This window comes from Oryctolagus cuniculus, chromosome 2 (genome assembly GCF_964237555.1).
Source record: "Oryctolagus cuniculus chromosome 2, mOryCun1.1, whole genome shotgun sequence".
Classification (NCBI taxonomy): Eukaryota; Metazoa; Chordata; class Mammalia; order Lagomorpha; family Leporidae; genus Oryctolagus; species Oryctolagus cuniculus.
Window position 1 is genome coordinate 72,516,462 of NC_091433.1, and position 17,898 is coordinate 72,534,359.

At 42.8% G+C, this 17,898-nt stretch overlaps 1 protein-coding gene across 10 annotated transcripts in view; it reads left to right on the forward strand.

The window, feature by feature from the left end:
- MTUS1 (microtubule associated scaffold protein 1) overlaps positions 1–17,898 on the forward strand; it is a 163,279-nt gene that overhangs the window by 85,878 nt on the left and 59,503 nt on the right. For all 10 annotated transcript variants that reach the window (XR_011386321.1, XM_070068467.1, XM_051842585.2 and 7 more), the window contains 2 exons: positions 5,040–5,174; positions 10,750–10,788. Coding sequence is in view for 9 of the 10 variants with exons in the window: in XM_070068467.1 (XP_069924568.1) it covers positions 5,040–5,174; positions 10,750–10,788 (174 nt within the window). In the remaining variant the exon portion in view is untranslated. The remainder of the gene's footprint in view (positions 1–5,039; positions 5,175–10,749; positions 10,789–17,898) is intronic.

Sequence of the window (17,898 nt, forward strand, 5' to 3'; positions counted from 1 at the left end):
GGTATGTATGAGGGCACTTCAAAAAGCTCATGGAAAATGGAATTAGAAGTTTATATTGGTGTAAAAAATGAACTCCATGCCTAATGTGGTATTTTGGAAAAGCTCGTGGAAATATGTATGAAGGAAAAAAGCTATACATGCATTTTTAAAATTTTTTTTTTATTTTTTGACAGGCAGAGTGGACAGTGAGAGAGAGAGACAGAGAGAAAGGTCTTCCTTTTGCCGTTGGTTCACCCTCCAATGGCCGCCGCGGCCGGCGTGCTGTGGCCAGCGCACCGCGCTGATCCGATGGCAGGAGCCAGGTACTTCTCCTGGTCTCCCATGGGGTGCAGGGCCCAAGCACTTGGGCCATCCTCCACTGCACTCCCTGGCCACAGCACAGAGCTGGCCTGGAAGAGGGGCATTTGGGACAGAATCCGGCGCCCCGACCGGGACTAGAACCCGGTGTGCCGGCGCTGCAAGGCGGAGGATTAGTGAGCTGCAGCGCCAGCCAGTACATGCATTTCTAAGGATTTTTTGGTTCCAAAATAAACATTTTTAAAAAGATTTATTTATTTGTTTATTTGAAAGGTAGAGTGACAGGGAGGGAGAGACAGAAAGATTTATTCTGTCTGCCAGTTCACTCCCCAAATGGCCATTATTACTGGAACTAGGCCAGGCCAAAACAAAGAACCTGGAACTCCATCTGTGTGTTCTACATGGGTGGCTGGGGCCCAAGCTCTTGGGCCATCATCCGCTGCCTCCTCAGGTGCGTTAGCAGGGAGATGGATAGGAAGCAGAGCAGCCTGTTCTTGAACCACACTCTGCTATGGAATGCTGGTATTGCAGGTAGCAGCTTAACCCGTTGTGCCACAATGCAGCTTAACTTATCTTTGAATTCCATTTTCCTACAAACTCCTTGAAGTGCTCCATATTGCCACCCCTGCCTTACAAACATGTGAGTTCTTATACACTTCCAAATGGAACGTTTAGTTAGAGTATATTTTTAATCAGACCACTACTAATTTTGTCTTAATCTTTCTCTTGGGTCCCAGATTGAGTTGAGTGATTTTCCTTTTGGGATTTGAAAGCTTAGACTTCAGCAGTCATTTGATTTTAAGCCAGGTGGGCAGATGATCTAGCACAGTGGGGAGTGTGAAACTGATTCACAAAAAACTCAGGAAATGAACAGAATGTTGGTTCTGTGTATATATACATGATTTAATAAAGAAAACTAAAGCTAATTTTAACTACATGCTAGAATGTTGTATAAAAGGCTAATTTGCAAGTAAAAGTCTGGTACAATGTGTAGCCCTTTTCTGATAGGAAAATCTAATGCTTAAACATTTTGGAGCATATTGCTTCATGTTCTTTTTGGATTCAGTCATCAGTCTCTTATTTCATTTGAACCACACTTTGGCAATGGAGACATAAAAGTAAAGATTCTAAAGAATCTGCTATTCTAACATAATTAAGACAGATAAAATCACCCTTGTTACGTTGTTATGTTTGGTTCTAAGTGGCGTGCCAGAGCTGGCTGAGACCTCTTGATCCGGTGTGAAATTTCACATGTTGACCCCACAGACCAACTGTCACTGAGCGGTCATGCGCCCCTAGAACTCTGTTTGGGGTGACTCTGAGGATGCAGCTGGCCTTTTGTAGGATTAGGGCAGTCCCAGTGAGTGGGACCCCTGTGACAGCATATGGATCGTCTCCACACCTGATACTGAGATCCGCCCACTCCACCTAGAGGGCTGGAGCTGTGATTCAGCACAGCGAGGTGGTTGCGGAGCTAGCACCACAACTTGTGTCTCCTAGATGGCATTGCATTGCTTGTGACTATTGGGCTTCTCTCGTATTACAGCTGTTGCCACTGAAGAGTTAATTGTGTGCATATAATAACTTTGGATGGAAGAAATTTGGGTATCAGGATATTCGATCAGCTGCCAAGTGAAGAACTGAAATAGAGGACATGAAAAATACTGAAGGGCACTCAAGTTGAGGTTTTCTTTCTTTCTTTCTTTCTTTCTTTTTTTTTTTTTTTTTAAGATTTATTTCATTTACTTGTAAGGCAGAGTTAGACAAGGAGAGATCTTCCATCCACTGGTTCACTCCCCAAAAGGCGGCAATGTCCAGGGCTGGGCCAAGCTGAAGCCAGGAGCTTCATCTGGGTCTCCCACGTGGGTTCAGGGGCCCAAGCGCTTGGCCCATCTTCCGCTGCTTTCTCAGGCCATTAGCAGGGAGCTGGATTGGAAATGGAGCAGCCAGAATTCAAACTGGCACCCATATGGGATGCTGGTGTTACAGGTGGTGCTTAACCTGCTACACCACAGCGCCAGTCCCAGTTTGGGCTTTTCTGGAAAGCAGTGGTCCAGCCTGCAGTAGAGTGTTAGGGGAACTGAGACCAAAATACGTACGTGTTGGTCGTAAAAGCATGTTTAGCTCAGCAGGTGGTGCCATTGTTGGTGAGGTGGGAAGTGTGTCTAAGCCGTGATCATGAGAGCGTGGGAATATAGAGCATGTGTATGTACATAGCTTTACAAAGTTCACGGGAAAATGGAATTTGAAGATATATATATATATTTTTAAACGTACGTGTCTTTTTCTCAGAGTACATATTTTTATGAACTTTTTGAAGCCCCCTCATGTTTTCATGTAAATATACAAAAATGTGTGAAAATGTAAATGTGTGTGTGTGTCTGTACCCGAGACATTTTACCTTTGATGCATGGAGTTTTACTCTGGTGTGTCATTGCACTGCTGCTGGATCTCATGTTGTGTTGAGCCTGAGGGGTGGCACAGAGACGGTTTGTTTCCAGGACAACAGGTCTTATTTCTGTGTGAGACGGAGCCCAGGGGCAGAGTATTGTGCCTTGTGAAAAATGTGTCCTTTGCTTTAGCAAGAAATCTCTTTATTGAGTTGTTTGTAAACTGAGGGTCTCTGTGTCTGAAGCTTAAAAAAGAAAAGCATGTGTTTAGAATCATACAATTTTATATTAGGTTTGTAAACTGAACTCATTGTTTAAAAATCTGAACAAGTGGTTTATTTTTTGTTTCAAGAAAATGACACAGAAGTCCAGATTGCTACAAGACATAATAAGACTATTATAGTATCATTCATTTCCTTTGTTGGATTTGACTCAGCAAAAGCTGAAATGCTGATTGAATCCCAATATCCATTTTATATGAAAATCTGAAAAATATCCTCTATGAAACTTTGCTTCTATCATTTTAAGTCTGAAGTCAGTCCTCATCTGCCCTTTAAAAAGTTATGTTGCATTTTATAGAAGTGAGGTCTTGGTACTGTCAATGCAGTAGCTTCCCATCAACTTTGGACAAAGCAACTCTCTAGGTTGTGGGGAAGGTGAAAATTGGAAAGGAGGATAGGAAATTGACAGAAGCTTGTCAGCAGGAGGGAAGGCTCCACGTGGATTTGACCTAGTATTAGAAATGTTATCTGGGCACAGGAAGAATTAACAGATGGCTCAGTGTACTGGGCCTACAGGGATCAAGGGAGAATAATAACGTGTCCTTCCAAGGTTTGAATGTGACATCTATGAACATTGGTGTAGGAGTTGGGATGGTTTAACCTGATGAAATTTTTCTAGCTGTATTTACGTTCATGTCTTTAAAAAAGGTAGGCATCTTACCTTTTGCTAGAAGTGTAGGGTAGGAAAGGAATTCGAAGTTGGTAATGATTTATGATACAAAGGTTGAGTATAAAAAGCAAGCTGAATGATTAGAATTGGATGCTGGAGATTTTTAGAAGCAAACAATAAAAGCCTATTTTACGCTGGTGGAGGGGGAGTTTTTATATGGAATGTAAGGTTTTTGTTTCAGTGAGGCCCCTTGTTTTTGCTTTGGAGCTAGACACCTTTGTTCCAGGGCAGGTGTTGCATCCTGACTCCTTACAGCAACCCCGGGGAATCAGCACCAGATCTCCTCCTTGTGGCCACCAGGGAGTTTGGACATCAGTGTGCTTGTACTGTGAAGCAGTTTGCTGCTGGTACCCTGTCGTGTCCTTATGGAGACAATTGCTCTTCCCGACTCCACCTCTGGCATAGTAGTTACATATCATTTATCTCCCAGCTTTTTTTTTTTTTTTAATTTTAAGAGTTAAAGAGGGAGAGGGTCACACATACACACACACACACACACACACACAGAGTGCGCATGTACGATATCTTCCATGTGCTGGTTCATTTCCCAGATGGCTGCAATGGCCAGTGTTGGGCCAGGCTGAAGCCAGGAGCCAAGAACTTCTTTGGGGTCTCCCGCAGGGGTGGCAGGGGTCCAAGCACTTGGGCCATCTTCCCATGCTTTTCTTAGGCCATTAGCAGGGAGCTGGGTTAAAAGTGGAACAGCTGGGGCTCAACCCATCAACCATATTGGATGCTGGTGTCATAGGCAGCGGCTTTACCCACCAAGCCACAATGCTGGCCTCTGTCTCCCAGATTTTATCTGGGGTGGAAGCTAACCCGGACAAGGTGCATCAGGGTAAACCTGGATGTAAGGCCACCCTTGTTACATCATTTCCTTCGTGTCCCTGAGCACATGAGCTACCATTGCCCTCCATATCTGCAAGTTTTTCGTCCCTGGACTCAACCAACCAGTGACTGGAAAATATGTGTATTTACACATATTTAAAAGTGTACATTTTTAAAATGTACATTTAAAAGTACATCTACACTGAACATGTATAGACTTTTTTCCTTGTTACTATTCTCTAAACAGTATGAATAGTTACATAACACTTACAGTGTATCAGGGATTATAAATCTAGAGATGCTGTGTAGATTACAGGCAAATACTGTGCCATTTTATATCAGGGATTTGAGCACCTGCAGATTTGGGTATTGGGTGGGGGGTGTCCTGCAATCAGTGCCCCTTGGGTGCACCAAGGAGCAATTGCACTAATTATGAGTCTTCAAGTTTGTGACACTGAGCAGTGCCTGGCATGGTATGGATGCTTAGTGTCTGTTGATTCGAGGAGGAAGAAATAAATGTGGAAGATGGATCTGTCTCTGTGAACTAAAATGTCCTTTTCTACTTTATTACAGCTGGTAATGCTGCTGCCATCAAGTATGAGGAGAAACCTCCCAAGCCAGCGTTTCAGAATGGCTCCTCAGGATCCTTGTATCTGAAGCCCTTGGTGCCCAGAGCTCATGTGCATTTGCTGAAGACTCCCCCAAAAGGTATGGCCCTCACCGTGGGAAGAGGAGTGAGGCATTTAAAGTCTGGTTTAGAGGAAAATAAGTTTTGACAGTTAATTTATGATATGTTTAATAGTTCTTTCTAAAAGTCTGAAGGCTGGGGTTGTGGTGCAGTTGACAGAATGCTTGCTGGTTTGAGTTGCAGCCATTCCATTTCCAATCCAGCTCCCTGCTAGTACATCTGGGGAAGCAGCAGAAGATGACCCAGGTACTTGGGCTCCTGGCACCCATGTGGGACACTTGAATGGAGTTCTGGGCTCCTACCTCTGTACTGATCCTGCCATTTCCCCAAATATTCTTTTACTTGCTTTATATTTCCTTTGTACTTTTAATTGGAAGATTTTCTGCCTTTACATTCTTTCATAATGATGGCTATCCTTCTGTGTTTAGCATCTTTTTTAAGACTGGACAAGTGATGACAAATTCTTTGAATTTCTGTTCATTATGGAAGGTCTTTGTCACTTTTCATTCATGAGAGCTTTGCAAGGTATGGTATGCTGGGTAGATATTTTTTTCTCTTAAGACTTGGACTAATCTCTCCATTCTGTCCCAGCCTGTAGGGTTTCTGATGAGAAATCATTTGTCAATCCAATTGCAGATTCTCTGAAGGTAATCTGGTGTTTCTCTCATGCACATTTTAGAATCTTTTCTTTATGTTTTACTGTTGAAAGTTTGACTATAATGTGTCATGGTGAGAATCTTCTCTGGTCATGTCTAGATTCATTTCTTTTGTGCTTCCTGTACTTGGATAGCCCTATCTTTCTCCAAATTACGGAAGTTTTCTGTTGTTATTTCACTGAACAGGCCTTCTAATCCATTCTCTTTCCACACCTTCAGGAAATCCTAAGACATGTATGTTAGGTCGTTTGATTGTATCCCATAAATATTGAACACTAATTTTTCCTCTTTGTGTGTGTCTGTTTCCAAAGATTTGTCTTCTAGCTTGGATATTCTTTCTTCTGCCATACCAGCTCTGTTGTTAAATTTCCACTGTATTTTTTATTTGACATATTGAATTCCTCATTTCTAATACTTTAGTTTGATTTATCTTTAGTATCTCTATCTCTCGGCAAAATTTTTCACCCAGATCATGTTTGGATTTCCTTAACTCATTATTTGCTTCTCTGTGTTTGGAGTAATCTTATGGTCATTCTTTTGAATTCTTTTTCAGGCATTTCATCAATGTCTTCATCTTCACATTCTTTTTTTTTTTTTTGACAGGCAGAGTGGAAAGTGAGATAGAGACAGAGAGAAAGGTCTTCCTTTGCCGTTGGTTCACTCCCCAATGGCCGCTCTGGCTGGCATGCTGCGGCCGGCGCACCGCGCTGATCCGAAGGCAGGAGCCAGGTGCTTCTCCTGGTCTCCCATGGGTGCAGGGCCCAAGCACTTGGGCCATCCTCCACTGCACTCCCGGGTCACAGTAGAGAGCTGGACTGGAAGAGGAGTGACCAGGACAGAATCCGGTGCCCCAACCGGGACTAGAACCTGGGGTGCTGGCACCGCAGGTGGAGGATTAGCCTAGTGAGCCGCAGCGCCGGCCCACATTCTATTTTTTTAAAAGATTTATTTATTTATTTGAAAGAATTACACACACACACACACACACACACAGAGAGAGGTCTTCCATCCGCTGGTTCACTCCCCAAATAGCCACAACAGCTGGAGCTGTGCCGATCCGGAGCCAAGAGCCAGGAGCTTCTTCCTGGTCTCCCACGCGCGTGCAGGGGCCCAAGGACCTGGGCCATCTTCTCCTGTTTTCCCAGGCCATAGCAGAGAGCAGGATTGGAAGTGGAGCAGTTGCGACTAGAACCGGCACCCATATGGGATGCCAGCGCTTCAGGCCAGGGCGTTAACCCACTGCGCCACAGTGCCGTCCCCTGTCTTCACATTCTAATATCGAAGTGTTGTGTTTCATTGAAGTCATCTTATCTTCCTTGTTCAAGTTTCTTCTATTTCTGTTTGTTCTTAGGCATATGTAGGTGGGAATACTTGTTGGTTTTCTCCTCTGATGGCTGTTATCTTTGAAACATGCCTCTGTGGCGCAGTGGAGGGTCTGCTCTGTCAGTGGCTATCTGGAGGTGTGTGCTTTATGGGGCCAGGGAGCTCTGGTCAGGGCTGGAGGGTGAGGCAGGAGTCTAGGGTGATCCCCAAGCTGGGCGAGGCAGATCTCCTCTGCTGTCAGCAGGAGTGAGGGTCAGATCACATCCACTGGTGTGATCACAGCCTCACCTGTATGCTGTGATCAGTGCCTGGGATAAGCCCACAGTGGCTACAGACCCTACTCATGCAGACGCAGGGACCACACAAAGCATCTGCGTGGTCCTCAGTGTGAGCACAGAACCGTCTGCAGTGCTCCCACCTACTGGCTCACTCCCCAAATGCCTACCACTGGCCAAAGATGAAGCTGGAAGTTGGGAACTTAATCATAGTCTTCAAAATACGTGACAGGAACATGGCTTCCTGAGCCCTCACCTGCTGCCTCCTGGGGTGCTCATTATTAAGAAGCTGGGATTCGTTAGAGCTGGGACTTTGACTCAGGCCCTCTGATATGGGATGTGAGTGTCTGAACTGGCCTTTTAACCACAAGTCTAAATGCCTGCCCTGAGATTCATTTGTGTTAGAGAATTTGGAAAACACAGAAACACAGAGGTCTTCCTTAATTCCATCAACCACCGATTCCTGTTGCATTTTCTTCCAGTTTTTCTCTTCTACATATATTAATGGTGTTATTTTTGTTTCAGTAAAACTGGGTTTATAGTGTCTACACTGAATGGTGCCTTGCTTTATATTAATTTATAGTACATCATGAGTTCTTCACTTTAAGTGGATATACAGTTGTCCAGTTTATGTTGGACACTTTCTTTTACTGGGACACAAAGTCTTTAAATGTGAATCCTGGATGATTTCAGATTTTTATTACTTGCACAAGATATTCACGAAATAGAAATTGTTGCAAACCTCTCTGAAACTGCTAGTCTGTGTTACAAAATAGCTTCCCAAAAAAGGCGTGACTCTCTCAGCAGTGTGTGTGCAAGCATCTGTGTGCACATAGGAAGGATCACGTGGTGACTTGAAACTAATCACCTAGTGAATGTTGAGCCATACTTTTTCTTTGTACTGAATTGAAGAGAAAATAGGCATAAATACGAGGGGAAAGATTCTTCCGTGTGCGAGCAGGCTCTCAGTTATCTGACATTTCCAGTGAGTGTCTGAGGCATCAAGTGACCCCTGCTTGACTTCAGGATGTGGCACTGAGGTGTGTTGATAAAGCCCCATAAATCCACACAATAGCTTCTGAAAGTGAATGCTGCCTAACTTTGATACCAAGGCGATTTCAGAGAATGAGAACTTAGAGGTTTCTCTGATACATTTGTAGAACTGGGAATTCCAGTATTCCAAAATGCCTCACTATTGAATTTGTAAGATATTGTATCACAAAGGTTTTTCTTGAGTGGGAATCAACGCTTTCCCATTATAATGGCCACATATTTCAAGAGGTTATCATCTCTGTGAAATTCCACAGGTAGAACGTGAAAACTGTCCCAGGGAGGGCTCTGCAGGTGATGCTGTGCTACAATGATGGCTTCATGTCTAGGAGGGGCACTCCTTACAGCTCTATCTGTTACCACTCCCAATTGTGTTTTATAACCTATCAATTTGGGGGAAAAGATTAAGCTGCTTTTCCTTCATACCTGAATAGAAGTTCCTCATTTTGGAAAATACACACTGGAGTCCATCTTCATAGAATCTGTCCCATTTGCTCTGTCAGCAGTGGAGTTGCATCATGCACTTAATAAATGTGGGAATTTGATACTGTTGCAATTGGACTTGACTTAAAATTCCATCCTCTGTTGCGTGCTCAGGTTTGAGTTCGAGCTCCACTCCTGAGTCAGGCTTTCTGCTAATTCACACTGTGGAAGCAGCAGTGATGGCTCGAGTATAATTGAGTTTTTGCCAACTATGTAGGAGACCCAGATTGAATTCCCAGATTGGGCCTGGCCCAGTCTTGGCTGTTATGAGTGCTTGAATGATTCAGTGAATGGGAGCGCTCTCTGTACCTGTCTTCTTCTTTCTATCTCTCTGCCTTTCAAATGGGGAGGTGCTGGGGGTAGGAGGGCTAAGCTGATAATATCTCAATGGTGGTTCTTAATAAGAACTTAAATTTTAGACACTAATGGATTTTTAAAAGATTTATTTACTGGGGCCGGTGCTTTGGCGCAGTGGGTTAACACCCTGGCCTAAAGTGCCGGCATCCCATGTGGGCGCTGGTTCAAGATCCAGCTGCTCTACTTCTGATCTAGCGCTCTGCTATGGCCTGGGAAAGCAGTAAGAAGATGTCCCAAATCCTTGGGCCCCTGCACCCGTGAGGGAGATGGGAAGAAGCTCCTGGCTCCTGGCTTCGAATCGGTGCAGCTCTGGCCATTACGGCCAATTGGGAAGTGAACCATCAGATGGAAGACCTCTCTTTCTCTCTGCTTCTCCTCTCTCTGTGTAACTCTTTCAAATAAGTAAATAAATCTTTATTTAAAAGAGTTAGAGAAGGAGAGGCAGAGGGAGAAAGTGAGAGAGAGATATCTTTCATCCTCTGGTTCACTCCCCAAATGGCTACAACGGTCCTGGTTGTGCCAGGCCAAACCCAGGGGCTTCTTCCAGGTTTCCCTCATGGATCCAGGGGCCTAAGCACTAGGGCTGTAGTACACTGCTTTCACAGGTGCATTAGCAGGGAGCTAGATCAGATGTGGAGCAGCCAGATCTCAAACTAGTGCCCATATGTGATGCTTGCGCTGCAGACAGTGGCTTTACCTGCTATGCCACAGCACCAGCCCCATGAATACTATTTTTGACAATAAAACAAACATATGTAAAATGGGTTTAAATATTTTTCTTTATTTTCATTTTTTTTATTTGAAAGGGGGAGAGAGAGAGAGAGAGAGCGAGCGAGCAAGCAAGCAAGCGAGAGAGCTAGCTTCTATCCACTGGTTAACTCCCCCAAAAATGCCCACAAAAGCCAGAGATGTGCCAGGCTGAAGCTAGGAACTCAAAAATCCATTTGACTCTCCAATGTGGGTGGTAGGGACCCAGGTTTTTTTAAGATTTATTTGAAATGCAGAACTAGACAAAGAAACAGATCTTCATCCTCTGGTTCACTCCCCAAATGGCTGCAATGGCTGGGGCTGGGCCAGGTGGAAGCCAGGAACCAGGAGGACCCAAGTACTTGGACCATCTGCTGCTGCTTTCCCAGGTGCATTAGCAGGGAGTTAGATTGGAAATGGAGCGGCTGGGGATCAAATCAGTGCTCTATTGGGATTCTGGCTGTGCCATAGCGCTGGCCCTGAAACCCAGGTTCTGAGTGTCTCCTGCTCCCTTCCAGGGTGTGTGTTAGTAGGAGGCAGAGGGGCGAGGACTTGAACTCAAGTGCCACAGTATGAAGCACAGGCGTCCCAAGCAGTGACTGAGCTGCTGCGCCAAACTTCTGCCCCAACTTGTTTGTGTTTGCATGATGCTTCAAGTAAAACACTGATTTATATATTTTACATGTATTTCTTTTATATTTTAGGTCCTTCAAGGAAAAATCTATTTACAGCTTTTAATGTGGGTGAGTGAACCACTTTCATTATGGATGGGGAAAATAATCTTGCTTTTTGTAAAGTTGTGTTGTTATGAAAAGTAATTAAATCCATTTATAGTGATGTGCTTAACAGAACTGTAGATTTGAAGTACAAACATAACATCATAGGACAGCATGACACTAAAATTTGGTGAGCCTGATGGACCAACCATGTGATGATTGAAAGAACATTTGGTTAATAATGGATAATTTTAGGCTTTTAGGAAATAATTTTCTAATGTGGTCCAGCTGAAATAGAAAACATTCTTTCCCCAATATAAATATTGTTTTAAAAATGGAATCACTTTAAATGCTAAGTATGTCTCAAGATCTGATTTTAACAGCTTTTTATAGTTCAGTGACTTTGATTTTCCTGTTTATTTTTTGCACATCCACTAGATATCCTCATATTTCTCTCTGAGACAGCCAGAAGCTTTAATGTTTGAATCAGAGCTGAGAATCAAAAGTCTTCTCTCTCAAGAAGCCATAGATTTTCACAAAATGTATTGACAATAGCTCTTATACTTTATATACTTATGTAGCTGATCAGGTCTCCCCTCTCCACACACACACACACACACACACACACACATACAACCTGCATTCTCTTATTTTATATACAGTGGTAAGATAGGTATGCAGCTTCGAAGTCTACTGCAGATTAGAAGGGCAAACCAGAAGAACAAAAGATACTATTGCAACACAGGGACTGTGACAGGACAAGTGTAAAGGATACAGTTGTGAACCCAAAATGAGCAAGGGCCTGGTCTTCATGGAGCTTACAGAATGGTTAAGAAATTGTACAGATAAGCAGAAACCACAGTTGCAGTGAGTTCTGGGAGGGGAGGCTACATGTTTCTAGAAGAGGTCTGAGTTGTAGAATATGATCTGGTGATGGAAACCTGGGCAGGGGTAGACATCTGTGAGCCTCCTATGTAAATAAGTTAGGGGAACATTGTGGCATAGCGGGTTAAACCACTGCCTGCGATGCTAGCATTCATATGGGTACCAGTTCAAGTCCCAGCTACTCTACTTCCCATCCAGCTCCCTGCTAATGATGTGGGAAAAGCAGCAGAAGATGGCCCAAGTGCTTGGGCTCCTGCTGCCTACATGGGAGTCTGGATGAAGCTCCTGGTTTTGGCTTGGTTCAATCCTGGCCATTGCAACCACTTGAGGAGTAGGCCAGTGGATGGAGGATCTCTGTGTGTCTCCCTCTCTCTGTAACTGTGATTTTCAAATAAATAAATAGAGCTGAAAGATACACAGGTAGGGTAGAGAGCGCTCTTATGATACCTTAGATGCTCTCTCCCGTGTGCTGTTTTCTCAGTAGGACAGGACCTGTGAGTGAATTACATCAAAATCATAGGCTCTTAAAGCTGGAGAAGACTTGGTCATGCAGAATGATTTCAATCCTAATGGTGCGCAGTGACCCAAGTGTGGATGTTGTACACAGTTACTGAAGCTTTTCTAATGTGAAAAGGCAAGAGGAGTGCTGCCATGCATCTGGAGGCGTGATCTTGCTTTAGTTTTCCAGCACTGCCTCATACTCAAGACAAAAGGACATCTCGTGTTCTGTAGACTGACTACAGAGTGTGTGTTAGAAGATCAGTTCATCATGATCAGGAGCTGGGTCATATGGTAGCTCTACATTTAGAAGTCTGAGAAACTTCCAGACTGTCTTGAGAGTGACTGCACCATTTTAGGTTTCCACAAGCAGTATATTAGGGGTCCAATTTCTGTAGATTCTTGACACCATCTGCTTTTGTCTGCCTCTGATGGTTGCCATCCTACAGAGTAGGACGTGGTACCAGTTTTGGTTTCAGTGTGCGTCCCCTGCTTGCTGTGGATGTTAAGCATGCTTTTTGTCCATGCTTATGTCTACTTTGGAGAAATCTCCGATCAAATCCTGTGATTTGGGTTATTTGTGTTATTGTTGAATTTTAGGAGTTCTTTATATATTTTGGCTATTAGACACTTAGCAGAAATATAATTTGTAAATATTCCATTTGGTAGGCTGTATTTTCACTTTCTTGATAGTGTCCTTTGAAGCATAGATGTTTTTAATGCCTAGTTGATTTTATTTATCTTGTGTTGCTTAAACTGTTGCTGTTGTATCTCAGGAAGATGGCTTGATACAAGTTTATAAATATTTATATCTATGTTTTCCTTTAGTATTCTTATATTTAATTCTTACACTTAGATCTCTGATCCCTTTTTAGTTAATTTTTTATATGGAGTGAGTTAGGGGGTCCAACTTCATTATTTTGCATTTAAACATCCAGATATTAAAAACCCTATTCTTTCCATTGAAATATCTTGGCACTTTTGTCAAAAGCAGTTAAGTATGAATGTGAAGATTCAGTTCTGGACTCTAAATTGTGCTCCATGCGTGTATATGTGTCTCTTTGCCAATATGATGAGACTGTCTTGATTGTGTGGTATACTAAGTTTTGAAATGAGGAAGTGTGAGTCAGGTTTATTTATATTGTTTTGGCTCTTCTGAGTCTCTTGAATTAGGATCAGCTTGTTTACTTCTTTATAGAAATCAATTGAAATATTGGTAGAGATGGGTTTATGAAGTATTGCTATCCTAACAATATCAAGTATTCTTATCCATGAATATAATTTGCCTTCCCATTTATTGAAGTATTCTTTAATTCCTTTCCACTATCTTGTATGGTTTTCAAACTACAAGGTTGGAACATTTTTTGTTACGTGCTATTTCTTTTGTGTGATTGTCCTATGCTTTGGAAATCATCATGAATACTGGTCACAGTGAAGTGACAGAGTAAGTAAATATAATAAGCCTATTCTAATCTATATTAAATATGAAACATTATTAATTTATATATCTGGTTTTAATCATGTGAAAAATTATGAAATACGTTTCTCTAACAAGCATAGTAAATAATAATATTAAATATATATCTCCTGGGGCTGGCACTGTGGCATAGCAGGTAAAGCTGCCACCTGCAGTGCTGGCATCCCATATGGGCACTGGTTCAAGTCCTGTCAGCGCAACTTCCGATCCAGCTCTCTGCTATGGCCTGGGAAAGCAGTGGAAGATGGCTCAAATTGTTGGGCCCCTGCAGCCACCTGGAAGACCCAAAAGAAGCTCCTGGCTCCTGGCTTTGGATGGGCCCAGCTCTGGCCCTTGTGGCCATCTGGGGAAGTAAACCAGCAGATGGAAGACCTCTTTCTGTCTCTTTGCCTCTGCCTCTCTGTAACTCTGCCTTTCAATAAGTAAATCTTAAAATATGTATATATCCTTAATCTATTATAGAGAAACGCTATAGTATTAGGTCCTTTTCCTTGTTAGGTTGTTGGACTGATGTCACCTTATGTCAATGACTTTTGACAGGTAAAGTTAACAGATTGCCAAACTAATTCCTGATTAAGTCCAAATCATATTTTGAGTTTGGCGAAATTTGTTTTTAAGATTTATTGGCCGGCGCCGTGGCTCAATAGGCTAATCCTCCACCTGAGGCGCTGGCACACCAGGTTCTAGTCCCAGTCGGGGCGCTGGATTCTGTCCCGGTTGCCCCTCTTCCAGGCCAGCTCTCTGCTGTGACCTGGGAGTGCAGTGGAGGATGGCCCAAGTCCTTCGGCCCTGCACCCCATGGGAGACCAGGAGAAACACCTGGCTCCTGGCTTCGGATCAGCGCAGTGCACCGGTCGTGGCGGCCATTGGAGGGTGAACCAACGGCAAAGGAAGACCTTTCTCTGTTTCTCTCTCTCACTGTCCACTCTGCCTGTCCAAAAAAAAAAAAAAAAAAAAAAAAAAGTTTATTTATGTGAAAGAGTTACAGAGAGAGGGAGAGACAGAGATAGATGCTCCACAATGTGCTGTTTCATTCCCCAAATGACTACAAAAGCAGGTGGAAGCTGGGAGCCTGGACCTCCATCCAGGTCTCCCACATCAGTGGAGGGGCCCAAGGACTTAGACCATCTCCTGCTGCCTTTACAGGCACATTAGCAGGGAGCTGGACCTGAGGTGGATCACCCAGGACTCAAACCATCACCCACACGGGATGCCAGCATTGCAGGTGGTGGCTTAACCCACTGTGCCACAATACTGGCCTTTTGGCAAAACTTTTAACCACTTAGTAGAAGTAGATTATATGGCAGAGTTTTAAAATGCCTGTCCCCATTAACCACTTATATCTTTAGCATAATTTTCAACAGTGTCCTGGTACTTGCAGTGGAAAAGAATATATTTAAGGAATCAACACTGTAGTTTAATCTAGATTATGTAGTATGTACACATATTTCCCCAAAAACTTAAGTCTAGCTATCCTATGTGACGGTTGGTTATTGTCATGACTCAAGACAAACCTTGTTGTAAGGCTCCACATGAGGATGAGCCATATGTGTTAGATCTTGGAAGAACAGCTTTGATGCTAAGAAATAGTATCCAGATAGCCAGTGACCTGGGGTGAATCAGTGAAGCTCCAGGCTTCTCGTCTATGTAATTGACAATCCTATTCTCCAGTGTTTCTCCCCACTTTGATATTCTGTGACTGCAAATCACCTTGACTTTCCTTGCATTCTGCTGGCCAACAGTCATAATTTAGATGGTGCAGAAGACACTGCCTCCACATGCAAACATGTCTTCCTCTGAGCAGTAAGTTTAAATCATTACACTACGGCTGTGAGGTCATTTTACATCTTCAAAAGCAGCTTAGAGTGGTAAAGATTACACGTTTACCAACTTCATATCCTTTGGTTTTGTTAAGATTGTCACTTTTAATTATAGCAGTTTGCTAAATTCCAAAAAGCTTAGTATGTAGAGGCTCACAAAACACCCCTTAAGTTTTTGTTAAAAAAATTTGTGATGACTTTATACCCTATTTTGTCATATTTTAAAAGCCTGTCATATTTGGCTTATGCAGTAACACTTAACTGCCACTTTTGCACTAGGTGCTTCTGCAGTGTATTCACCGATGATCCTATGATGAGCATCTTTAAAATTAGCACTTTCCAAAGTTACTTGTGACAGATTGCTTAAATAGTATCAGTAAATCAAAACAAATGCATATTTATAGTTACATCACTCAAGTAACCAACTTGTTTGCCAAAAGCTTTCTGTCAGTCCGTGCTATAATTGATAACATAAGAGTGCTGGCTTCCCCAGGTCCTGGTCAACATTGGATATTGCCTTTAAAATATCTTGACTAGCAGAATAATCAAAAGTAGTTCATCGTTGTTTTGCTTTAACATTTAGTCAATTATATTTGAAGGAAATTCTATTGATGTCATAAGACAGTGAAGCAGCAGGAAGAAAATGGGATTTAGAGGCATTGGGTGTTGGTTTGAGTCTTGGTCTTTCCATTTTCTATTTGTGGCCTGACCTTGGGCTATTTGCTAAGCCTCTCCATGTCTCAGATTTCTCACTTGGCAGTACGGGATTGTCTGTGGAGTAATTCCCTGTATGGGAATATTTTTGACATCATGGAATTGTTGCATGAGCTTCTCCAGTGGTAGCTTCTTTTGCTGCTGTGGATGGTGACAAGGACAAGCCTTTCCATTGCTATCACTCTTCTGTGGCTTATTTGTAGTTCTTTTCCAGGTTGTTGAGTTATTTTAAATCGTTAAAGCAAGCAAGAAAGACAGCTTTACATCAAGAACTATCCTATGGGGTCTAGCTGTTGTAATTTGTTTAAAGGTTATGATCTTGCAAGATTCTGGTCAAGTTTAACTCCAGCTAAAACTCGGCTCACTGTGTGTAAGGAAGATCTCTCTCTCACACACACACACACACACACACACACACACACACTACAGCCTGCTATTATTACCTCTGTTCTACCACACATTAAAGCTGGGTGGGATGCCAGAGGCATCAGAGTTGTATTCAGCCAGCCCCTGATTGTGTTACCCAAGCTCAGCAGTCTCGGGTGCCACAGTGTCTGCCCTTTCCTGACTGTGTAGTAAGGACAGCTCAGGAGAGCAGGACGTCTCTCTGCTCCCCTCTTGTCCAAGTGCTGCGAAATGGTTGAGAGATGCTCTGATGAGGCACTGCTGGTGTGGCCAGGTTCCTCTCTGGTGAGAGCAGAGATGAGGCCTTCATTGTTAGGATTTTTGTGATATTCCTCTTGTACTTAAAAATAAATGCTATTTTGATTTGTGGTAAATTTGGTGTTTGATGTAGGAGGTGAGGGGGATGGATCATGAAGTTAATCTTGTTGGGACAATGGCTATCTTTCTAGCAGGAGCCAGATCTCTTTTTCAAACACTGGGTATGGATGTATTCCAGATGGATTCATTTTGAACCCAAAACCTAAAATAAGAAGACTAAGACTATAGATTTGAGTGTAAAAGAGCTTCCCAGGAACACTGTATAATATATGACAAGAGAAGTTTCAACAAGAAAAGTTTTAAGCTTGCTTTTTGTCAAAATCATGAGAAACTCGTGAGTAAAGAATGGACTGGGACAGCATCAATAAATACTTAATCTAGATGGAGTGCTCTCAGATCAGCACGGCAAAGATAACTCCACAAAGGAAACCAAATGGACACCGGCCCCCAGGCGATCCACAGATCCAGTGCATCACGAACCTGATGGCATTTTTCACAGAAACGGAAAAATCAACCCCAATGATCACATTGAACTACAAAGGATCCCCACAGTACAAAATAGTCTTGAGAAAGAAGAACAATCTGGAGTCATCACAATTGCTGGTTTCCAATTATGTCACAAAGTTATGGTAATTAAAACACTATGGTACTGGCATAAGCATAGGACTGTAAAGAAAAAAGGAATAGAAGAGCCTAGAAATAAATGCCTGCAAACTTAGTCAGCTGACCTTCTGCTAGGGTGCCCACGACACATGGGGGAAGGGATAGTCTCTTCAATAAGTGGTGATGGAAAATCTACAAGCAAAACAATGAAATTGGATCCTCACCTTAAACGAGAACCAACACGAACATACTAAAATGTACATCCTGAAACTGTGACACTTCTAGAAGAAAACGTGGAGGAAAACTTCATAGTGTTAGTCTGTATGGTGATTTCCTGATACAATACCCAAAGCATGGGCAAAGAAAGGAAAAATAGTCAAGCGAGATTGCATTACTCTAAGCATCTTCTGTAGGGTA